This window comes from Miscanthus floridulus, chromosome 12, assembly GCF_019320115.1.
Source record: "Miscanthus floridulus cultivar M001 chromosome 12, ASM1932011v1, whole genome shotgun sequence".
NCBI classification, from domain to species: Eukaryota; Viridiplantae; Streptophyta; class Magnoliopsida; order Poales; family Poaceae; genus Miscanthus; species Miscanthus floridulus.
The window spans coordinates 81,385,849-81,410,788 of record NC_089591.1 but is presented as its reverse complement, the minus strand read 5'-3'; the positions used below and the strand labels follow the sequence as shown (position 1 = coordinate 81,410,788).

The following is a 24,940-nucleotide window of genomic DNA, read 5'->3' as shown; positions in this document are numbered from 1 at the left end:
AAAACCAGCTTCAGACGTTTTAGTGTGTAAAATGATTTCGTTTTAGAATCTGTACACTGCAATGCATCGTTCCTGTACAACGTAACTATTTACACAGCTACCGGACTAGCAAAGGGCCACCTCGACTGTCCCACTGTTAGCAAATCATGGAGAATGAGATGCGTCAGACCAGTCTTGAAGGGAATGCAATGCACAACCAAAAGGGCGCCCCGATATCGTAACACATTCACAAGCTGAAAATCCTACGGTTAGTCAGACCAAATGTCCTTCAATATTTTTATGGCCTGAATATTTTCATCATTCTGGCCACCTGCGTCCGGCAAAATGGGCATCGTGAAACCGAACTTGAGCATCGGTTACATAGGACATGACCGCATGGTATTATGGTCATGTTGACCTCAGCATTCAGGCAGATACGGCATGACCATGCTGCTTTGGCGACATCAGCTTCTCTTACAGCTGCTTCGGCCTTCTCCTGCAACAGTTGTTTAAACAACTTTCAGTGTCAACGATATAGGCAGCACGGAAACAAACAAATACTAATACCTATAAATGCAACGCAATGCAAACTATGAACTTTACAGCTTCCCTTCACTATCAAGCAGCACATAGACTCATAGCAGATTATATACGAATGCACGACAGTTGACAATGCAAACTATGAAGGTAGTTTCCTTGACTTCTGGCAGTCATAGCCTCGTTAGCAGCCTACAAATGCAGCACAATGCTAATTATGACGTTTGGGAGTTTTCTTGACTGCCAGGAAGCTAATGAGGAAGGCCAATGCATCCACAGGCATTATGCATGTGGGGTCTGACTTGTGGTTCCTTCAATTATGGAATTCCATAAGGGTGACATGGTCTTTAGATGGCACGTCTATCTATGTTCTAGTGCGAGATCCTATAATAACATCCATCTGGTGACAGATGGACTGAGGGAGCATACATTTAATTAATATATTCAATTTCTTTTCATATTTGAACTTCTATATATCTAAGTCCAAGAATATTGGTTTTCTATTCATAATTAGAATTCACACTCAGTTTAACAAATGGATCTAAATGTGGTACCAGTTTTAAAACCTAACTCCAAGTTTATAACAAATGAAACTCATCATTGATCATCATTGGGTACCAGTTAATATTCCAAGACACTGTGTCTTGTAGTAGTACGGAATTGACAGGGTATTCAGATATAGCACGAAAAAAGATATCAAAGCAAACAAACCTGCTCCACCAAGAGAGCAACTTGAGATTCTTTAAGCTGATCTTGCAAGGAAAGAGTAGCCTCAAACAGTGTTTCCTTCTCAGCATCCATCCTTACTCCTGCAGCCGAAAGCATATCATGGACTGCTTGTACCAGCTCAGTGGAAGATACTTTTCCATATTGAAGCCCAGCATCCTGTAAACAGTAAAAACACAAGAATTAGGGTAACAAATTCAGAATTCAGCTTGCAAAAATAGAAGTTGCACTTGGAAACCAACCGCATCCTTGGTGATTTGAGTGCCAGTGTTGGTGGCTAAGAGGTTCTCTGGCCCACCTAATGCCACACCACCATTCACTTGGGAAGGTGCAGATAGGAGATCAGCCATTGAAACACTTTTAAATGAGTAAACATGACTGGAAAGCAGCATGCGAGTCTCGCCAGGAGCTGTCTCTACTGGAAATCTGTAAAGTGCTTGGCCAGCTGAGGGCCTTACATCTTCAGGGACCCTACCATACCTGAGCTTTTCCCCCTCTTTTCCTGTCTTCCATGCCACAATTTCACCACTATAGAATGGTCTTAATGGAAGGAATTGCACCTGCCGAGCATCTTGAGATAACAACTCTGCTCCAAGGGAAGCGTCATACCTCCCTTCACGTTTTGAAACTCCAACGTCTGAACCCAGGTGAAGAATTTGAAGGACTTCTTTCTCTGAACCATCTGGGCATGCAAACAGTGAGGCAATCGGCAAGATCATTGGTGCCCCTAACCTGTGACTAACAACAATTGCGATAATGTCATATATTGTCAAAAAACTTGGGGGCTCTGCGACTAGAATATAACCCGTAGCTTTGTTGACGAAAAAAATGCTTCTGTGCATTCCATTGCTTGACCATTCATGAATAGAAGGATGCTGGATGGTTCTTGTAACATCTTGGAGATTGGGAAGTAAGAGAAAGCGAGTATGGAGGCATTGAACCAGTTGCAGTTTCTGTGATATATCCTCTAGTATATGTTCTATCTGGACCAAAGCAAGGGCTTCAAATGAAGGGAAATGATTGGTTACGCTGATCATCACAATCCTTAATGCATTTTGCAAAGATTTACTTCGCAGCTTCTCTTTTATTCTGTCTAGTGTAACTGAGTGAATGCTATTGACAACTCTAATTTCTTCTTTTCCATCAAGTTCCTGACAACATATGCCAATTGACATTGTTAGAATAAAATTTGTTCAATTTACATCAACCATACTTCAAAAGAAAAGACACTGAAAAAGTTTGATATCATTATTTTAATACCTCCACAATGACATCAGAGAGCTTTTTGATGCCCAAGGCCTTGCAGATATTCTGAGGAAGGTCTGGATGGGTGAATCTTAGCCTTGATGTATTTATGTTACTCAGTAAACGAGAACCATATGGGTCAACATACACACATGATGCAGCAGTAACCAGCCTGCAGCCATCATCTGGTATTACTGAATCGAAAAGACCATCTGATCCATCTGTGATACTTTGGTTGATTCCATGGCACATGAAGTCCAATATTTCCATAACTGCACGGAGTTCATTTGGGTTCAAGCGCTGGTAGCCACATGCCTTTTGGATATCCAAAAGAAGTTCTCTTGCATAGGAGTTTGTAAGGCTTTCCTGCATCCCAATCTCTCTAAGAAGGGAAACAAATGGAAGATACCGACTTGGAAGCTCAAAAGCAAAAGGTGACATGTTAATTGTCAGACGAGCAAAAAGTGACTTCACTGGGACCAACCGAGTACCATTTGCAACTGGTATAAATGCCAGTTTCTCCAGTTCTGTTTTTTCTGGAAAAAAAGAAGCAAAGAAAACCCTAGTTAAGAGGAATGACCGATCATTTCCAAAAGCAACAGAAACTAATTCATCTTTCTTTTTTTATTGTTATCTTTACAGAAACTAATTCATCTTTTTTTTATTGTTATCTTTGTGTAGACAATATAACTCCATTATTGGATCCCATACCCAAAAGAAAACAGAGTGATACATTAATTCTTAATATATTAGTACTCTGATAGATTAAAAAAAGGGCGTACCCAGTGCAGAGAGCTCCCGCTCTGTGCGGGGTCTGGGGAAGGGTGTTAGTGGCAAGCCTTACCCTCGCCTGTGCAATGCGAGGAGACCGCGACTCGAACCCGGGACCTTCCGGTCACAGGCGGTAAGACTCTACCGCTTGCACCAGACCCGCCCTTAGTACTCTGATAGATTGAATATAATTAAGATTTCAGAACAACGAAGTGTAAGTATAGGAACAAGTGCACCCCAGTAAAAGAAACAAGTAAATAATTAGTAACTTTTACTTCCAGTAAATAATGGCAAATTGGCAACAAATGTATAAGAAATCAGCTATGCATTTCTGCTACCTGAAGAAGATATTGTTCCCCATATTTTATCAAAGTATTGCAAGACCTGTAGAAAGGCATCTTCCACCGTCATTATCCCTGCTGAGGTTGGCCAGTGTGCTAATGTGTCCTCACCATTGCCTCTACCAACAATCTGTTTCATTACAGAAAGTTAAGGGATATAATTTTAACATTACTAAGTTTTTAATGACATTCACCTGTAAGTGCCTAAAAACTGTACTGAAGGCAGGTGGACTCCTAAGCCGAAATGCTCCCCAAGAATACTCGGGAGGAACAATTGTTTGTTTGGTAAGAATTGGAGCAGAACTCCATGCTAATGGCCAGTCTTTTAATAAGATAGCTTCGTTGTATGAGGCAAGTACCCTTCGACCACCTCTCTTACCACCAATACTTGGAAAACCTTTTTCAGCAGGCACAAATGCAATTTTTCCTATCATTTCACAAAAAGCACTGTCATACAAAGTAGCAAAATTTGCAAAAAGCACATTTACTACGGATTCTGCCAGTGACCATATCTCAAAAGGGATTTCATTTTTGCTGTCTGTGAAATCTGCCTCGAAGTCATCAACATCTTCTAAAGACGGCATAATATCATGTCCCATGGTTTCTATTTTTCTTGCACACTGTACTATCATATCAGCCTCTGTGGATGTCCTAAGGCCTGCTTTTCTGAGTATAACAAGCCAACCATCTGACATGAACCTTTCAGCAGGGAACTTATCTCTCTCCCCAGAAAACACAGAAGTCAACAGAGCATCTGAAGGGTCAAGTAATTCCTCAGGTTTGAATAACTCTTTACAAAATTCATTTGCATTTGCCACAAAGTTTGTCTCCTTCAAGGTTTCTACTACAGCAGAGTTCAGTTGAAGATCTTTCCAGTTAGCGTACAAGTAGGTCAAAATGTCTTCCTGCTCTTGAGCTGTTTTATTTCCAAATCCAGGCAATGCAAACTTCACTAGTATTTCATGATCATTTAGTTGTTCAACCCCCAAAGCCTGAAGGAACAAATGTGCATTTGATGAGCAAGAAAGGCACCGGGCATCACTAGGGTGAAAGAATGCTGTAGGAGAAAGAATGCCATGATCGGACCCTAACAGACTGGTGTATGTTCCTGTAACTGTCTTATAGATTGGAAGTGTTCTCAAGATATCCAATTCTTCTCTCTGATACAAGTGGTTGTTAGCTAATCTGAACTCCAAAACAAATAACCCAAATAGTCTATCGCAGTCTTCACTTGATAGGCTAAGTGGCGAAGGTAAATGTGCAGCATTTTTTGCTGCAACCAACTTAGAAACAATTGCCTGTCCAAGAGTACGACCATTTGGAGGAAATAAATTGCATATTGCACCACATTCTGGGAAGGAGGGATCAAAAATTGGTACATTCAACTGGTTAAGCAGAGAAGTTAACCATGGAAATTCTGAGTTCATTGACCTAAATGCAGTATCAAGCACTTCATTCTGTTCTGCTTCTCTAGTATTGTCTCTGGGGGAGTCCGGTGTATCAAGCTGTCCAGCTACATCATCTCCAGGAGGGTCTGGTGAATCACTAATTGGTGGCACAAATATTAGATGGCGTTCCTTCACACGACAGAGAACCGGCTTGTCCAGATAAGCAGGAATTAAGGGCCAATCAGACACAAGAGAAAGGTCACCGTTCAAGGAACTGAAATTTTCCCAGAAGCTTCTAATCCATTTGGGAGTTGGAGTAGTTGATGATTCAGCATTATTGTCCCAAGGAATCCATGAGGATTTGTTCTCTAGTGCAATTCGTATCCAACACTCATCAAGTATGTGTTTCAAATAACCTGCTAATAAGTGGGGAGAAAAACTCCTCAGTTTCAGAGGCCTATGGATAACCTGAGTGGAAAGCAGCAGAGCCAAGAAGGGTTTTTCCAGACATTTATAGTGGATAAAGCGACCCAGCAAAGGGCTCATCAATAGCTGCTGCTGCTCATTGGCTATCCAGAGTTCAGCCATTCCCAACTTTGTTAGACGCATTGTTGATGTTGGAAATGGAACACCTTTAAGCTCAGAAATGATGGATGACAACAAGTTAGTTTCAGCAGCTTGAGTCCTGTGGAATGCTGGACCATTGGTTTTGCTGATATCCTCAACAACCCCCCTACCAAAGTCATATAGGGCTTTTCCAAAGTATGTCATAATTTCAAGTGCATCACCTCCAGAAGTACCTGCCATCTGAGTACTTGATTGGTAAGACAGTGTGCTTCTCGAAGAAGGCATAGAATGCGATCTAGAAGAATTCGTTGTTCCAACATGTTGGCTGTTAACTCGTGATTCATCAGGTAGATCATCCGAGAAGCGGTAAGGGTCCATATCTGAGAAGCAATATTCAAGAACATCTATATATGTTTCAATGAATCTAAGTAAAATGGATGGAGAAGCTTTTAGTAGTTCCCGAACCATTTTAGGTCTGATCTCTCTTATGGTAACTCCAACTGCCTGAATCTCACTAACCAACTCCCACGGCACAGAAAAAACAGGATATTGCTCTTTAATAAAACTACAAACACTATCAGATGGGAGGTTATCATCATCTCCATTTCCTGAGTCAGCTAAGAACATACCCTCATCTACTTTAACAAGATTTCCATGGTAAAGTTGCCAAACAGGAAGATCAGCTAACCGTACATAGAAAGGCCTTATCACTTGCTCTATTAAGGATTGCCAATCCGCTTTAGATGCCCTTGGTGAATCCATATTTGTTCCAGTAGAACCATGCCCAGTGAATGAAGTTGGATTCTGCTTCGATCTTGGCCAAAAAGAGTATACCCTATCACCATATGTCTGTAATATAGCACCCACAGATTGTGCAGACCTTGGTTCAATAGCAGAAGATAGAGGGTCTGTTTTAAGCTTTTGAAATTCTAGAACCATCTCAACATATGAATCACGCACACATAACATTAGTTCCTTATTCCACGCTTCAACCAACCTGTCCCTGTCCTCTTTAAGTTCTGGCAGAGATGCATCACGTGTACTGCCAAAAATATAGCGCCCACCACTGTGCCTCACAATGAAATGCCCCAAAGTTGTGACTGGCATGCCTATAGACCCAGATAGTGGTAAGGGAGATAATATACAACTGGATGGATGTATATTGGTTGATACTCCATTCCGAGCTATGTGCGCTGCTACTCCAGCAACGGGGGTTAGGTTATAGGCAAGATACCGCCTGAAACAGAAATAAATCAGCATGCATTATACCATCCTTCAATGAGCACATAAATTTAATATCATCTGTCTAAGTTCTCTGGACAATGTTAAAAATAGATAAAGCAAGTAGAAAAAAAATCTGAGCCTTAGGTTCTGAAAGAGGCAAACCTGTCAAGAGCCATGTTTCGTGTTTGACCTGATCCAAGGGAAAGGGCAACAAACCATTTGTCAATATAACTGCAGCCACTCTCAATTACGTGCACATCTATAGCTTGCATTTTGATAGCTGCACTTGTACTTGAAAATATTCTGGATATTTGAAACTTTCTCCATTTCTTTTCCGAAAATGGGTTCCTCAAAGAAGCAACAGATGGATCAACAAGTACAGAATAATTCAGAGTTGACTGAGAGGCCCCATCCTCCCATGTTGATAAAGATACCTGTTTCGAATCACATTGGCAGCCCTTTAGAGTTTAGACATCAGAAGATATTGTCTGAGTTTTCCATGGTCATGTTTCAAAAATCAAAACCAACCAATAGAGTTCCCTTGCCACTATTTCTTAACAGCCAACACATATCTAACATAAGTATGGCTATCGAAATTTTGTGTCAAATAACCTTTAGGTATCATGAAACACCTTATGTTAGATGAAGTGGCGGCAAGCAGGGTGGATGTTGCGTTGATGAAGATGTTAGCCATAGAATCAAAGCAGGGTGGATGAAGTGGCGGCAAACATCTGGTGTCCTATGTGACAAAAGGGTACCACAGAAGCTAAAAGGCAAGTTTTATAGGACGGCGATTAGACCGGCTATGTTGTATGGTGCAGAATGTTGGCCTACGAAAAGACAACATGTTCAACAGATAAGTGTCGCAGAAATGCATTTGTTGCGTTGGATTTGCGGTCATACAAGAAGGGATCGAGTTCGGAACGATGATATACGTGATAGATTAGGGGTAGCACCAATTGAAGAAAAACTTGTCCAACACCGGTTGGGATGGTTTGGACATGTCAAACGGAGACCTCCAGATGCACCGGTGCGTAGTGGAATCCTAAGCCAGGATAGTAACGTGAAGACAGGCAAAGGAAGACCGAAGTTGACTTAAGTAGAGACAATAAAAGGAGACTTGAAATGGTGGAATATACCCAAAGACTTAGCCTTAGATAGGAGTGCTTGGAAGACAGCTATTCATGTGCCTGAACCTTGATTGCTTCTGCTGGGTTTCAACTCTAGCCTACCCCAACTTGTTTGGGACTTAAAGGCTTTGTTGTTGTTGTTGTTGTTGTATCATGAAACACCTTACAAGTTACAATGTATTACAGCACCCAAAAAGAACTTAAACAACATACACTGAAAGTGCTACACCATTTTATCAATATTACAGACCCATTGTTAATTAAGCAATTTGCTACGCCTTATTCAGATAGCACTGAAGCTTTGCAAGGTGACATAATCATTCATTAATAGTGGCTAACTGTAACATATGAAAGGGAATGGTGTTTATCCAAAATAGAAATGTCATTTGTGAGATATCTCAGGTGAAGTATAAACAAAACCCCGTAGGGGAGTTAAGTATAAATAGAAGTGCTTTACGTAAATAAAGTAAATCTGGTTCACGATGAAATTCCATGGTAAAGAAACCACCTATTATGAGTGTAGAAAACAAAACCAAACAAGTTACACTTCAAAGAGGAAAGACTCAACGGGGCACACAGCATACTGCTGCTTAGGACAACATGATATCACAAATAATCCTTACCTGAATGATTGACCTCAAGAACAGGAGAGTACTGGATGGATTCTGTGTAAATCGGTCAAAAACCCGTTGTACTATATTGCAACCTGCTTCAAGCTCTTTGAGGCATTTTGATGATAACGGCATTCGAATAATCGTGGAGTTTGCGGTACATAAAGAAGCATCCTGTGTAACACGCATTGGGAGGAACTGATCATGAAACCTCTCGACCAAATCATTTCCTGAAAGCCAACTATCATTTTCAGAACTTCATACACAAAAAACAGAGATAGATGCCAAAACATAGGCAATAATGCCACTGATTCTAGATATGCGCATAACTACATCAGTACATGACTTCACAATTCAAGCATTGCCAAACAGGACAGTACATTCATATTAATGTGCTATCATGTTGCCACAAATAAAGAATCTAGAAGAATTGGAATAGTAGATGTTTAAACATGGGACACAACAATATTATTGCGTTAATGAATTTTATATGAAGCCTTCGACCACCGACAGAGCCATCTGCCCAACAGAATTGGTACAAATGTTTTTTTTTTCGTTTTCTTATTTCATTTTTGCTTTTTGTTTACCTTCTCTTTTCAGGTTTGCTGTTCACATTGTCCGGTTTGGGAGTATAAAATGTCACTAGCATGGTACATCTGTTAAACCTTAACCAGAACATACAACTTGCCACATACCAGTTGTTCAAACTAAATATTAACACCTCAACTTCTTCAACATAATTTATCTACTATACGTTATGCAAGTTCAAAATCATAAACTAGTAGGAAGGTAAACGAAGCTCAATGCTTTTCAACAAAGTGTAATATGGTCTTCTACAAAGTAAAGTTAACTGTTTTCACGAGGCAATGCAATGCTTATTCATTATCCTTTATCCATCCATTTACTTTCTTCATTCTCAAGCAGCCTATACAACAGGGATATTCAACTTATTAGCATTCTCCAAATGAAAGGGGCATGGTAAAATCATCACATTGCAGTGTGACACGGTCTTGTCATTGATAAGGAGCTTCTTTCTTCCAGACTATCTAGTAATTACATTAGTATCACATAATTTTGGCCACATAAAGAATTTCAATTAACCAAGTCAGTACTTTGATTTAGTGAGAAGTAATACACAGATTTTGAGTGCACTATGTTATAACTGATCAAAGTGTATAATTTCAACCTGGGAGAAGAAAAAGATTGCAACATAAGGAAGATATGCTTATTGCTTTTACAGTAAAAGAGAATCTAAGGATTGTGCCATGTGTTCACAGTAGAACAAATTGTGATTCTATTTAATATGCAAATAAATTGAGTGATTATATTTTTCGCACCTAACAAAGAGAAGTATCTCGCTGATGAGGTAGCAGTGGAAGTCACACCACCAGTCAAGCCCAAGGGGTCAAAAATGTAAAAATAACCGCCAGAAAGAATAGTCAATGTATCACAAACAAAGTAACTACTAAGAAGTCCCAAGCCATAGTTAAGGATGTTCCCTCTCAATTTCCAGGGAGGAGGAAGTTGGAAGCTGCAAACTTCTTCTCGGTTCAATATGGTTCCTTCAAAGACCACTGTCAATGAAGATCCCTGGAGGTCACCTATAATTTCACAAAAAAAAGAAACCATTAAGGACACACTAGAAGGTTAAAATATAATTAAGTGGACTATAATTGTAGCAGGTAGATAAAGTAAAACAATTGACTAGAGAGGCTGTTTCTACCATACCTAGACTCTGCTGCAGTAAGGACTGTTTCGGATGTTCTCTTTTGTCATAAATCAGATGCACTTTCTTTGCATTGCAATAGTCTGCTAGCTCTATCAGGTCAAACAAAAGAAAGTCACTCTCACCATACAAAGCCAACAACTCACTTATTTTAGCATATTCCATGCAGGGCAAATTCCTCATTAACTCATCATCCAACAATGATGATCCACGAAGAGATCGTACACCAAGCCTATTAGCCAGTTCATTGCCAATACTGAGATGAATAAAATTCTTTGAAGTAGGATTAGCATTCATCCAGGGTGCATCATTATAGACGAGGTTTCTAGCAGGTGTCAGAACCCCAAATGAATCCGGAATCACCAATGAGCTCAGTAACACATCAGGTGCTTGACTGTCAGGGTAACAGTCAACAAATGCTTCCAATACACAATGAACAAAACTGAGTTGCTCTGTGGACAACGGCTCTCCTTTGACATCTCCTTCTAAACGGCGGAGCACATTCAGATAATCCATTGCATCAAATGTCTGCCTCACACCCAACTCTGAGAGTAACTTTTTAAACTCTGACAGTTCGGATGGAACTGTGTAAAGATAGGGATGATATTTCACAGGCGAGTCAAAAGCAAGTGCCTGTGGTGCCACGAACCTATCTCCTATATAAACCCATTGAAATCCATCCAGATACTCTTTTAGAGCGTTGCCACTGGTAGTGCCAATAATATCTTGCAATTTTGAGTAGATTACTTGAACCTCCTTTTGCAGAATAGCATCAATGTCTGTGTCTGCAGAAAACATTTTGACTTCATCATAAGACTTGGAGAGCTCGACTAACTGAGAAGATAATGTGCTCACATTTGGTGGGTCACACCAGTCTAGTTTTCTTTGCACATACATGGAACAGGAATCTGCACTAAGAATTCGCATTTTTGATGAAACAAGCCACATCTGCGATTGCGGCCTTGTGATGACTGGTGGTGCTATGATATCTTCAGATATGAACCATGGAAGTCCTTTGAGCAATGGTGCAACATGGACTGGACACCAAGAAATATTTTTGAGCTCTGACCAAAATAAATCTTCTGGCATATCATAATCGAAATTCGAGAACAAAGATACACTAGTTTGGTCACTTGGATCACACACATCCCCATGATTTTCAGGTTCCAAATTTTCACTAATTTCAGATGCTTCCGGATTCTCATCCTTAAGAAAAGTTTCTCTGCCCTCCATGTTTGAAGTTTTGGACTCAAGAATGTTTAGATAGGTAAGTAGCTTTTGCCCATAAGCAAATGCATCATCTTGTCCTGAATTCTGCACCAGTGAAACTGACCTTGCCATGTCAAGCAAAGTACTAAAACCGAAATTTCTTTTCAATCCAAAACTACCCAATAATTCAATTACTTCAGTCATCATGAACTTTTCTGAAGGAAAGAAGGTTTCTTGGTGCAGCAACTTCAGTAACTCAGGCACACGAGGATCATAGAGCCTGATGAGAAACCAAATATTAGAACTAAGTACACATTGGCATGTATCAAAGTCAGAGGGAGAGAGAAGAGGAGGGTGTGGAGTGAAAAAGGAAGACTGACCTGGAGGGCTGGACCCACGCTCCATTGGCTGCCAAGACAAAAGGGGTCTCACATAATGCAGCTCTAGCTGAATCATCATTATCTATCAACAGTTTCACATCACGAATAACTGCTGAAATAATAGCTGGCTGCAAAAGAAACTCTGACATTCGAGGAAGGACATGGTCCTTGTAAAATTCAACCTTTTGAGGTTCCTTGATATCAAAGTATGATACCAAAATTGACCTCTCCTTCACAGATTCAGTTCTTATAAAGCCTGCATTCAATAAATCCTCATGCACCCCTTCTGGTTTAAGCCATTTTCTAGGATTTGTCAAGTTAACAAGTTCCCTAGATTTATAAGATTCAAATATTGGGAGGTTCCTGATTGTATTCATATGGGAGGAGGTGATCTGATTTCCGGAAAACCACTTTGACTGGAAAATGAAACTTCGGAGTTCATGTGCTTCTGCCAGTGAAGTGCTCATAAACAATTCCTTGATATCCTGGAGATTAGAAGCTACAGACTGCACAGCATTCAAAACACCAGCAGCAGTGGATTCCTGAACAAAATTCGCTAACTGGGGATGTTCTATCTGCAGATCAGATCGCAGAAATAAACATCCCAGTTTTTGAAGCAAGGAATGCATATTTTCACTCCATCCATCATCTCTTATTACATTTGGAGCATTCCCAAGTTGCACAACCGCGCCATCTACAAGAGGTAGTATAGGCCACTTTGCAAAAATTGAAATATCGTCACAGGAATGCCTCAAAAAATTCCAGAGTGATACCATCCATTCCATACTTGGCTGGCCTTGCTGCTCAGGAAACCAAGACAACTGCTTAGCATGTTGCCATTCAGGTGGCAAGATCCTAGGCAACAGCTCAATGAGAAGATTACTTGTGAATATATATATGTTCATGCGTGCAGAATAAGCTATGTCATACAACTTCTTCGAAACACCTTCTGGTAAAGAATTGTCAATAACAAGATGTGGTATGGAATCCTTAAGAAGTTCAAATTCTATTTGTGAAGTAAGGAATACTCTCTCACCCTCCCCTCGTTTGTTGAATGTTGTAAATGATCCATTTGCCACAGGAAGAAGAGCCAAACCTTGCAATTTATCACAAAAAGAAGGATCTCCCATATCACTCAAGCAATACTCAAGAACAAGTATAGCCTCTTCTCTGCTTCTGAAGCCACGCTTCCGTCGGATCAACAAATTCCTCAGCAAATGAGGATTTAGTAGATGAACTGATGGATATGCATTAATGAAATTGTCAATTATTGGCTTGGTTACAGATACCACAGGCAAACCAGCTTGAGAGAGAAGTTCTGCCAGCTCCATTGCCTTTGAGAAACTGAAATCTGGAAAAATAGCCTGCCTTGTTGACAGCCAGTGACCACCTCGAGCTTTTGTATATAGAACGTGAATTCCAAGTTCCGCAATAGATACATAGAGTTTCCACACCATGGAAGACCATGGTTCAACACCTGCAGCACTAGGCCAAAATGACAGAAACAAGTCAGAGGGACCAAGCTCTTCAGCAACAGCTGAAAGCAGGTGCCCATAAGCAGGAGCAACGACATCTTCAAGCAGCGCTAAATTCCACTCTGATCGTACTCTTCCTCCCCCAGCCATGTCATTTCCGATCCAGATATCCCTTCGATTTGAAGAGAGTTCAAAATAAGCATTTACATGCACTGGCAAGCTAGTATTGATTGGTAGAGGAAGAAAGCAAAAGGCCCGACCCTCAAATTTTTTCCTGACCTCAGAAGATCCAAGATCTGTGTTTGTGAAAACTGAGTTATCATGGTTGACTTCAGCTTCAGCAGATAGTTCTTTTGTATCATCTACACGCACTGAATGCAGATATGCAGCAACAGATGCCCACGGAACAAAGAAGTGAGATTTACTACCAGAGGCAGTTGACAACTTTCTAGCATGACCCCCGCCTATACATTCAGCTAAAATCCATGAGTGCAACAAGTGTGAAGAAGGGTTCTGCTCAAGAATAGTAACCTTCTGACAACTCCAGGGCAACTCACTGTCTTTAGTCTTATTCAACTTACTGAAAAACTGATTTCTATCCATTCCTGATGGTTGGTTTCCATGTATAAATGCAAGCATTGCGCCATGTGCATGAGGTTCTTTACCCATCTGAGAGCTATTATTCCTGGACACACAATGAACAAGTCGCATCTCCTGACTGTTGTTCTCCTTGACATATAGAGTTACCTTTTTAACATTACGGAGAAAAAGTAGAGCCTCAGATACAACTTCGGAGAATGAAGAGAAAAGCATTTCCACATCTTGTGGTGCATACTGTTCTCGTTTTATTTGACTTCTCGAAGCAGCTGCCGCATTCCTAAGGGGGAACCGGAAGAGTGTACCTGGAAATGGCTGTTGCAAATTGCAACCAAAGTGTAAGAATGGGGTGAACTGATCAGGAAACTGATCTAAGATCCTTCTTCCTACAAACTGTATCCTTAAACCTGGATGAGATGGAGATATTCCTGGCAAATAACAGGCATGTGGATCAAACATGACGATATTCTCACCGGAAACAAATCCAGGAATATCTGTGAAGTGATATACACAATTGAAGCCAAGACCAAACCTTCCAATTGCAAAAGGTTTCTCAAGTTTGCTGTCTTGACCTATTCGTGAGATGGCATAAAGGTCCTGTGGACTAAAAACTGAATCATTAAAGCAGTAGAGAGCAGGTCCTTGCCATTCAGCCATTTCAGGTGAAAGAATGGATGAAGTTCCATACTGAGTCTTATCCAGCAAAAACACAACCTCAGAAGCCTTAGCATCTTCTGCATTCTGTACCAACTCAAAGAGAATTCCAGGGCCATCTGCATACATCTCAACAATATGCTTGAGTCGTGTAGTCAAGTCTTCATGCTGTCCAAACGCTTCAGCAACTCCTGACAAACTCAAATTCATCGAATCAGAACTCTCAGCAAGCAAGAGGCGACGAAGAGAGCGGACACCAAGCCTTTCAGCCACATCATTAGAAATGTTACCATGAACAAAATTGTGAACATACTTTTTCGAGCTTAAAGCAATGCTTGATGCACTCCCACTGATGTCATGACCAAAATCAAGTAACCAAGGAGCGTCATTGAATACAAGTTCAGAAGATAGACAGAGCCTAGACGAAGAATCGGGTAAATATATTTGTGTTTGCTGATCCTGAAACCGGAACTCAGATAAATGCTGCACAACCAAGATAGCTGTTCTTAATTCTTCAGCTTCAAGTGAAGCTGAAGCTTTCCTTATGGCCATTCTGCTGAGAATACTAGCATAATCAACAGGGTACAGGTGCTCCTTTATGCCGAGCTCCAAGAACAAGTCTTTGAACACTGCTAAATCAATTGGAACAACACGAATGTATGGTGCTAGATGAAGGTGGCCACTTAAAACAACTTCGTCTGTTTTCGCAAATCCATCACCCACCCAAATCCATCTGCATCCTTCTAGAACCACTTTCACAATATCCATTTCATCAGAACCAATCAAGTTTGTCAGCAAAGAATAAATCTTAGGCATCACCAAAGCTAATTCTTGCCGAAGGACTTGATCAGTCACAATTTCATTGTTCTTGCCCAATTCAAGCAGTTGAGCTGCAATCACGCTCCCTGATGGAGGCGACAACCAACCTAAGCTGTACGACAAGGCTGAGGAAGTGCATTCACCATCGAGAATACGTGAGCTAGCAGAAACAATCCACATATCTTCCTGCATCCTTACTTGCTTAGGTGGAGCTATCATTGATGATACTGAAGGCCATGGCAAAGCTGGACTTGGTGCAGTAGACAACACAGGACACCAGCAAATCAGTCTCAGATCACTCCAGAACTTTTCAAGATCAAATTCCCAAGATTTGTCACGAGGCCTGAGCGCAGTGGTAACTTTAGCTAGCATGTTCACCTTCTTCCGACCATCAGATAGCTTATTCACATACCATTTGTGAGCATGAACTTCAAGATATGAAAGAAGGACCTTACCCCTTGAATGAGCCTTCTGCTGATCTATGTTCACAAGTGAATCAATCTGCCGAGCACTTTGTAATATGGTATCAGTAGAAACTGAAGTTCTAAGCCCCAAGCAAAGCAGCATATCAAGAACATCTGGATTTTGAAATAAACCATGCGGAAAGCAATCTGATTCCTGGAGAAGAACATAGAGTTCTTCCACCCGGGGATCATAAAGAGATTGTGGGCTTTTTAAAGTTCCATTGATAGTGGGAACAAATCTAAGGGTTTTCAAGGTTTCCTTGAACATTGGATCCTCCAAGGACAGCTGAGGCAGATCTTGTAAGATTGTTAATAGAACTGAATCGCGCAACTCCGTTTGCAGCTTGTCCAATCTATTCAGAACATAACTCTGGTAGAAGTTTGATTTCGGCATGCGTTCAACGCCATAATATCTCATTATGATATCTTCATCGCTTGGGCAAATAGAGAAAATAAAGTCGGCATTGAGTAAGTGGTCAGGAACACCAAGAGGTGGCAGATACTTTCTTGAACTGGACAAATCCGAGAAACCATAAGTACTGGGAGAACCTCCATCAAATACCCTGAAGATCGGAAGCTTTTTGCATTGATTTATACTTATGTCAGAAAGGCGGGCTCCTAAATACCATTTTGGATCCAGAAGAAACTGGTACAGTTCATTTTTTTCACCAGGGGTAATGTGTTGAAACAGAGATTGCAAGTCAACACCTTCCAATGAGACAACCCCAAAGATTGACTGAAGAACTCCAGTTGCATCACCATCATACACATAAAACGACAATTGCTTGTGGTCACTCAAATATTCAGCATCCAGTATCTTGCAACCAAACTTTGCCAGGAGTTCATTCATCAAATTAGACAGTGATTCTGTTTTGATTAATTTTGAGCTTGTACGTGCCCTGTGAAGGTGGCCAGAAGTAGATGGCAGTATAGGCCAATCACTAAACAAATGAAGGTCATACGAGCGTCCCCCTATATACTGCCAAAAAAGTTTAAACCAGGCTGCTGTAGGAGATGACCCACCCAAGCCTGGATTCCAGGGAACTTGATCTTTAAGCTTCCATCCAGGAGGAAATAACCTGGGTAAGAGCTGGCAGAAGATCGGGCCATCAATGAGCCTAATGTTGGCCTCGGAATCACTGGCTATCTGATACAGCTTGTCTAGTAGTACAGGAGGGATGCTTCTGTCAACTATTCTATCACCAACTTCAGCTAGAAGCTCATATTCGATGTTATCACGGACATAATAATAGCCCTCTTGCGAACTAGCAGAAAAAGTCCCATACTGCATATTTGCTAGTGGAATCAGTGGAAGGCCATTCATGCATTTACCAATATCAGTACTGTCAACATCAGTAAGACAATATTCCAATAATATCAACTTATGAGACTTTCCTAGTGTAGCAAGTTTAGCATAATTCTTGAGGAAATGCCTCACTATAGCAGGACTCACTATTTTGAGCATAGACTGCATATAAAATTTTGAAAACATATCACCTATTGCATTAGATACGCGGACAATTGGCATGCCTACCAACACGAGGGCTTCATTAAGATTATTGCTTCCTGAGAATCCCTCATCATGAAGCAAAGCATCAGCTGGTGATATCCAGGTCCCGCCTTCAATCTCTGAATGCAAGACTGGAGAGGTGTAAATAACCTTGTAAATTTGCTCCACAAGGATACTCCACGGCTCCTCATATAAACCAGTTGGCCACAGTGAATAATATGATATTGTGGAGTCAGAAAGCATCCGCAACTTCATCAGCAGTTCTCTGAACAACGGAGCGACAACATCTTCCAACAGTAGCCTGTTCCAATCAGAGCGAAGCTTACCACCCCTGTCCATGTCAGCACCATACCAAATGTCACGTCGGTTGGATGAAACTTCAAAATAACCATTGACATGCACAGATAGTCCTGTCCTTACTGGCAAAGGAAGAAAACAGAAAGCACGACCCTGTCTGAGAACAGTATCCTGTAAAATTCAGCAATTACCATAAAGTGTCCAAGATACTACAAAATGATGATGCACAGTAGAAATTTTGCTATAGTATGAAGTTTTCTACAAAAAAAAAAAGATCAAGTCATCAAGCATACATTTTGCAGTACAAGACATCACAAACCACAATTGAAGTTTTCGATACTCCAGACTCCAGAGACTTTGTTCAACGATAAGGATGCCATTGTTGGTGTGATATTTTTTACTAAACAACAGAAGACAGCAACAGGCAGGACCCAGCTGTTGCCACAAATCACATATTGCAAAACCACAAAGACAATTGTTCACTGACAGATATCACATTAATCTTGCTCCCTAACCAAAAGAATACCTATGAACTCTGCAAGTTGGGCCTATCACATGCCTCTTGGCAATTTCATGAGAAGTTAGACAAAAGTAAACAAAGGTGACATTTCACAACAACATATTTAATTCGGTTAACTAAGAATCACAAAGACAGCTCCATGACAACATGCATGAATAATTGGTCTATACTCTACAGTCATGGTCTGATAGCATAAAACACACTGAAAGAAAGTGAACAATTAAGCGATTGAGAAACTTCCGAAGTAGTTTAACTGACATTCTAGAGAAAATTCAAGCGCTTGGTGCAATTTGCATTAGGAGGAAAAAATATTCAGGATCCAAGCAACCTAAGTCAGTACTGGAGATGCAAATTGAAAATGAATCAGGGATTACCTCAAGCCCTGTGTTGGAGATGCAAGCAGCAACAGAAGCCCAAGGCAGTAAGTGAAGATCATATTCCTTGGCAGCTGCAGTTGCAAAAATACCAATTTTACTTGATGCAGATGCCATTCCCTGAACGATAAAATAGGTAGAGCTCTTTTTCTCAATCTTGTTGCCCAAGAATGCTTCTGATATGAAATCCATCGAGAAAGAGTCCAACTTCTGCTTAGAAGATTCAACAGGAGTGCCAGAGAACCTGACAAGGGCTTGGCGATGCCAGGACAGCTTTTCACTCTGTGGCCCTAGGTAACAAGAGTATATTATTTTTGGCTCAGTCATACCAGATTCCCACACATACATCTCAAGTGATAGAACATTTTTAAGGAACAGCAAATTATATACAGCTTCTTGGTACAGTTTGGCAAAAAGAGATAAAATATCATCTTCTGTGTATGACTGTCTTGATAACCGACTTGAAGATGCTTGCTCAGAACTCCTCAAAGGAAAACGAAACAGAGTTCCAAGAAATGATGCTTCCATGTCGCAGCCAAACGCACAGTACGGTGAAAGCTGATCATGGTACATTGTAATTGCTGACGAACTGACATAGTCGATGCGCTTTCCAGGATTTGCTGCCGACACATTTGGAAGATAAGCACCCTGGGGGTCGAATAGGACAACGTACTTGCCACTCACGAACGACGGCAAGTCAGTCAAGTGGTAAACTGAGTTAAAACCAACCCTGCAGAAACATAATTGTGTTTTGTGCTTCAGAAGTCTTCCAAATAATAAATTAATTAGTGATCGAACTCAGCCTAGAATAAAGCATTATGCCGTAATGCTTAAGAGAGAGCCAGTTACATGCAACACAAATGGAAACGACGGAAATATAAATGGGTCATAGAGCAATGCAGTAGATAAAACATAACATATATTCATTGATTTGTCCCTGCATCCCACTTTTTTCTTACACTACACAGCATATTGATACATTCCCTAATCATTGGGAATGATCGCACCCTCAAAATAGCTGGCATCCTAACAAATTGTAGTGGTTACGACGCCATAACACAAAAGCAGCATCGTCACAACCAGTTTGGAAGCGCGGCATTGCAAGTGACCACTCCAGGCAAGCTCCGCATTGAGAATGAGGCAGTAGAGGCGTACCCGAAGCGGCCAGTCTTCCACGTCTGGGCGACCTTCCTGCTGTCTCCAATGCGGGAGATGCTGGCGAAGTCCTCGTCGGTGAACACCGCGTCGTTGTAAGCAAGCAGCGCTGGGCCCTGCCACTGCGCGAGCGCGGGGGCCAGCAGCGACGCCCTCCCATGCGATCGGCGGTCGAGGCAGAGGCGGACGCGCCCTGCGCCAGCGTCGTCGGCGTTCTGGATGAGCTCCCGCAGCGCGGTGGTGCCCTCCGGGTAGTTGGCGAGCACCTCGCGGATGCGGCGCGTGAGGTCCACGCGCTGCCCGAAGTCCTCCAGAAGCATCCCGCCCCCGCCGCCCGGATCCATGGCGGTGAGGCGCCGATCGGAGCTACTGGGGCATCCCGGGAGCGAGGAGGGAGGGAGGATGCTAGGGTTTCCGGAGGGATGCAAAGGGTTTGGTTTGGTTGGGTATGGCTCTCCGATTTAGGCGTGTTCGTGGCGGTGCGAGGACGGGGTGGTTGGTCTTCCGGGGATTTGACTCTGCCTAGCCTTTTCGTCGCCGTGTTTCTTGGAGGGGAAGGGAAGCCGAGAAAGGCGGTCCTGCCGTCCCAGCGATTTCCCGGCAGCTGCTCAGCTCACCTCACGGGTGACGGATGAGACCCACGTGCCAGGGATGAGAGGAGACAGGAGAGACAGGTATGGACTTGGGCCGTGTAGTGGCCTCTGTGTGTGAATTGATCTGGCTCTGGCCCACGGACATTCATCGTCATCTGCGATGGCCCATCTTTGAGATTGCAGCGATGCAAATCCATTTTTTTAGCGTGCTAACTCGTCTACAAATACAAGCCATTATTATGTGTCCATCTCGATCTCAATCTATGTGTGTTGAAGTGGTTTGATATAAAACTTAAACTAAAATTCTACACCAAACAACTCTAACACACATGGATTGAGCTATACATAGACATGGCCTAACAGTATATGAGCTGTTGAGCACATAGGCGAAGAATGAGCTAGTTCTCCTGCCCCGGAGCTGTCAATGGCGAGGAGGTGGCTCCGCCTCTGTGACATTTTCCATTTCCTATTGGGGCACCATTGGGCCAAACCTAGTGCACCCAGCTACCATGGCTAAAAAGATCGACCAACTATATCTTCATACATGACATTTCGTAGTATGATGACGGATAGGCGGCATTGATGGTGTGGTTCATGTGGCACCCACAAACATACTAAGGGCGTTTCCAAGTGTCCAACAACCAACGATGTCTTTGATTAACTTGGATCTTGTTTAACATGAAAAAGTGTGTGTTCTAATGACAAACAAATCAACAAATGATTTCACATGGGAGAGACGAGGGCATTTCAGCGGGAGAGAATATGGATTTAGGGTTTGTTTGCATGCCCATGTATCGACCTTAAATCTATGTGCGTTGAAGTGGTTTGGTGTGAAACTTAGTTTAGGCCCCCTCTTTCTCAGCTCTTCTCTAGCTACTCTATCGGGGACACCATAATAAATCCAGACCAATGGCAAGCGGCTTGACAACCCGAAACAATAAATCAAGTTCACGTCTCGTCACACAAAATCATTGGAAAAAACATCGAAGCCATCCACATCTGAGTGGAAAACAAAGCAAATATTTAAAGCTACTCACTTCATTGTAAAATTATAATTCATACAACTTCTGTCCTAAATTAAACTTCTCGACTTTGATCAAGTTTTCAGAAAAAAATGCATCAACATTACAAACACTAAATTAATTTTATTTAATTATCCATGAATACATTTTGATATTCCATAGTGACAATATATCTTTTAAAAACTGAGTGAGAAGTTTGCTTGCAGTATTTTTTTTATAAGGTAGGAACAAAATTTACTTTTGCTACCACAGGTACACACCACTTTATCTTCAAATATCGCATTGTGGGCTGTAGCTTAGCCAATAGGCTGATGAGTCCACGGCCCAGTGAAGCACTACCGCGCTAGTCAGTCAAACTCGCTTCTCGTTCTCGTGGTTCCCACCTTCCGAGTTCCGACTCCCGCGGCGAGGCCGCACGGTACGGCGGCGGCGGCAGGCAGGAGGGAGTCAAGAGCTCGCTCCGTACACTGGTTCACGCGGTGCCAAATCCTCCAGCCTCATTTCCCTCGCAATCCGTCTCGTCTCTCGTCCTTCGCCGGTTGCTGCGCTCCCCCGTCGGTCAGTGCCGCCCCAATCCCCATGCTCGTAATCTTCTAACCCCTTCCGACTCTCCTATCAGTTTTGCCAAATTGCTGTAGTCAGTCAACTGGTGTCTCAATCGCCTCTTCGCCATGGCGATCCGGCCCAAGTTGACGGCCATTTGATGACGCTAACCGTTACTTGTCCCGCAGAGTCGACGCCCGCGGACTCTTCGACGGAATGCCTCCAGAGGGCAAGGGCATCGACGCCCTCCCGGACGAAGTCCTCCATCACATTCTCGGCTTCCTGGAGGCGCAGGAGTCCGTGCGCACGTGCGTGCTGTCCCGCCGCTGGCGCAACCTCTGGAAGTCGGCTCCAGACCTACGCATCCTCGCCTCCAAGGGCAAGTTCTTGGGATCGGTGGAAAAGCTCTGCAACTTCTTGGACTGTCTGCTGGACGTGCGCACGTGCGAGCTCTGTTTCAGTTATTGGACAACGGCAGCTTCCATAGTGCAATTCATACAACGCTTGGAGCCCCTGGTGGGAAACTGGTTCCGTCATGCTTCAGTGTGCAAAGCTCAGGTACTCAGCCTCTATGCACATGACTCTGGGAGGATTGACGGATATCACGGACACACAGTTTGCCTGTACAAGATACCACATCTCAACTCCCAGCACCTGACGAGGCTAGAGTTTGGCAGCGTAGTGGTTGACAACAGTTTCCTTAACTTCTCAAACTGTCCGTCTTTGCAGCATCTAAAATTTGAGAACTGTTGTTTCGGATCATATGGTTTAAAGCTGGGTGATTCCCGCACTCACATTTGTGCCCCGAATCTGGTTTCACTACATCTAGATGAAACTTGGGGGTGGACGATTCCCACGCTTGAGAGCATGCCGTCATTAGTGAAGGCATTTGTTAGAATATGCATGGTTCCAGGGGACAGCTGTGGCCTAATGGGCAATTGTACTTGTGAGTTCTGTGACAATTTTTACAATATTGGTGATGGCACTGGCAGTAATGGCTGTGTGTTACTAAATGGTTTATCCGAAGCTAAGGATTTGACGTTGATTTCTGCACCCCAACCGGTATGCCTTCAATGTCATCTCTATGACTCTAACTCGATTATGTTATGTCATCTCATTATTGGCAGGCAAGCTTTTGCCTTTCGCATTCCTTGTCACTAAATATTTAAACTCAAACCATGCTCTCAATGAGGATTGCTTCATCATTTTCTCTTACGCTTTGTTCAGTTTATCTTCAAAAAGGATTTGAGATGGTGCCCAACGTTTAGGAAGTTACAGACCTTGCTGCTCAATGACTACTGGTGTGTGCCTGATGATTTCCGTGCACTAGTTTGTCTTCTTGAACACTCACCGGTTCTAGAGAAGCTTACTCTTTCACTTTCCTCTAAGGTGCATGCTTCATAAATTGCCAACTGATGCTTTTTAGAATTATTGTATTGTCAATTGATCGTGCTAAACTGTTTTTGTTGATTACATAAGGTTGAACAACAAAGAAAAACAAATAATGGAAGTCTCAGACCGATGGAGAGATCAGCTGCAATTTTGGAACACCATAAGATAATTGAAGTCAGATGTGATGTGGTTGATGAGAGGATTTGTAAACTTACCTTATTCCTATGTGCATTTCACATACGTAAGCTGACTTGCTACTCTCCATGCTTCTATATTTCTGAGATTCAATGTTACCTTTATTTGTAAGAAAAGAAAGCAAGCAGCGCTGATGACTGAGTATGATGCAAAATTAGAGAAACGAATCCATGCACTGCATAAACATGTTGTTGACAAGCAGCATCCATACAGCTAGAGAGTTACCTAGATTGAGTTATCTTGGATAAGTTATAAGACAACACTTTGACTTGCTAAGTAGTTCTGAATTGTCGAAAATGACTTGCTTTAGTAATTCCTACAATATGTCAGCTTGCTGAGTGGTTGTAAACACCAGCACACATGTCCACATTTGATAGCTTGAGGCAGTCACACATAGCTAGAAAACCATGTATCCTACCATCGATCATGTTTTGTACTGTAAGTCTGTAACCAACCATTTTATCTGAAAATGGTCGCACATTTTTATTCTGTTACAGATTTGAGCTTTAACAACCCAGACCAGGATGAGGAGGAAGGACATGTTTGAGCTTTAACTAACGTGCAAGAAAAGCTGGACTATTGATGGATCTACTGTATCTTACAGCAAGGCTCTTACTGTTGAGGAATGCGAAGTTTGCTGGAACAAGGTTGCCAGCTTTTGTCTATGCGTCATTGGGTACATTGTGTGAGCTTTAGGCTTCCAGTCACATGCATGCGGACTTGGCAGCATAAATTGTTCAGAACCTTAATTGTCTTAGTTGACTTGTGCAGTTGTGTGCTTTATATATGTTATTCCAACCGCACTTTTAGTTTATGCAGACTTATTTGGTAATCTGGATCAATTAATTGTCTTAGCATACTTTAGTTCAGCGGTAACGTGATCCTGTTTAGTTATGCCTTTACTACTGTGTGGTTGGCTCTTGCCTGGTTGGCCATTTACTCATAAGGCCTATAGGGTAATGTATCTTCATTCCTAACCATTGTGTGGGCTCGAGGTAGATGGATACTGGGTTAACCTACTATTTGTGTCATCAGGTGGTTCCCCCATGCCCCCTCCTACGTATGGTGCTGTGCAAACAAGGTGGTAACGTGCAGGGACGAAGCTAGGAAAAAATTTAGGAGGGGCTAAACAACGGCAATTAGCAAGAAAAGAGGTTCAGCAAATCTCAGCTCCTCCTACCTGTATATCTACAACTGAAATTTCAGACGGCGGCTCTACGGGGCTTCGCTTGCTCGCGAGCGGTAGGGGGGCTGGAGCCCCCCTAGCCCCACCGCTGGCTCCGTGCCTGGTAACGTGACACCTTTATTTCTTTCGTAATATAAACATTGGCATGTGGCTGTGGACTGTTGTGATTGTGACACAACTGATACGATGATAATGTGGTATGCAATATAGTACAATGGTCAGTGATGACATACTGAGTTTTCTGGGATCCTCTTATGTGATACTTGGCTGTGGTGATTATTATATCCCTTGTTTGTGCTTTCAGTCTGCT

At 42.2% G+C, this 24,940-nt stretch overlaps 2 protein-coding genes across 7 annotated transcripts; one reads left to right on the top strand and one right to left on the bottom strand.

The window, feature by feature from the left end:
• Positions 1 to 17: 17 nt before the first annotated feature.
• On the bottom strand, positions 18 to 20,277 carry LOC136497976 (uncharacterized). Of its 4 annotated transcripts, XM_066493890.1 has the most exons (13): positions 19,700 to 20,277; positions 18,545 to 19,274; positions 11,835 to 17,821; positions 10,248 to 11,734; positions 9,857 to 10,120; positions 8,532 to 8,749; positions 6,941 to 7,212; positions 3,794 to 6,791; positions 3,597 to 3,729; positions 2,503 to 3,023; positions 1,485 to 2,393; positions 1,228 to 1,401; positions 18 to 475 (listed from the first exon to the last, which is right to left on the bottom strand). In XM_066493890.1, exons 1-13 carry the CDS (start codon positions 20,041 to 20,043, stop codon positions 278 to 280), a joined length of 14,235 nt encoding a protein of 4,744 aa, XP_066349987.1. In that variant the 5' UTR covers positions 20,044 to 20,277; the 3' UTR covers positions 18 to 277. The 4 variants fall into 4 exon arrangements, with proteins under 4 accessions (XP_066349987.1, XP_066349988.1, XP_066349989.1 ...); XM_066493891.1 differs by lacking the exon at positions 19,700 to 20,277 and having other exon boundaries at positions 11,835 to 17,807; positions 18,545 to 18,754; XM_066493892.1 differs by lacking the exon at positions 19,700 to 20,277 and having other exon boundaries at positions 11,835 to 17,772; positions 18,545 to 18,674.
• A 1,402-nt stretch (positions 20,278 to 21,679) lies between these two features.
• LOC136498535 (F-box/FBD/LRR-repeat protein At5g22700-like) lies at positions 21,680 to 24,834 on the top strand. 3 transcript variants are annotated; one of them, XR_010769652.1, is made up of 6 exons: positions 21,680 to 21,872; positions 22,046 to 22,919; positions 23,085 to 23,246; positions 23,337 to 23,490; positions 23,942 to 24,091; positions 24,480 to 24,834. XR_010769652.1 is itself a non-coding variant. In XM_066494442.1 (5 exons), exons 2-5 carry the CDS (start codon positions 22,074 to 22,076, stop codon positions 23,989 to 23,991), a joined length of 1,212 nt encoding a protein of 403 aa, XP_066350539.1. In that variant the 5' UTR covers positions 21,680 to 21,872; positions 22,046 to 22,073; the 3' UTR covers positions 23,992 to 24,834. The 3 variants fall into 3 exon arrangements, 2 of the variants coding, with proteins under 2 accessions (XP_066350539.1, XP_066350540.1); XM_066494442.1 differs by having other exon boundaries at positions 23,942 to 24,834; XM_066494443.1 differs by having other exon boundaries at positions 21,680 to 21,899; positions 23,942 to 24,834.
• The last annotated feature ends 106 nt before the right edge of the window (positions 24,835 to 24,940 follow it).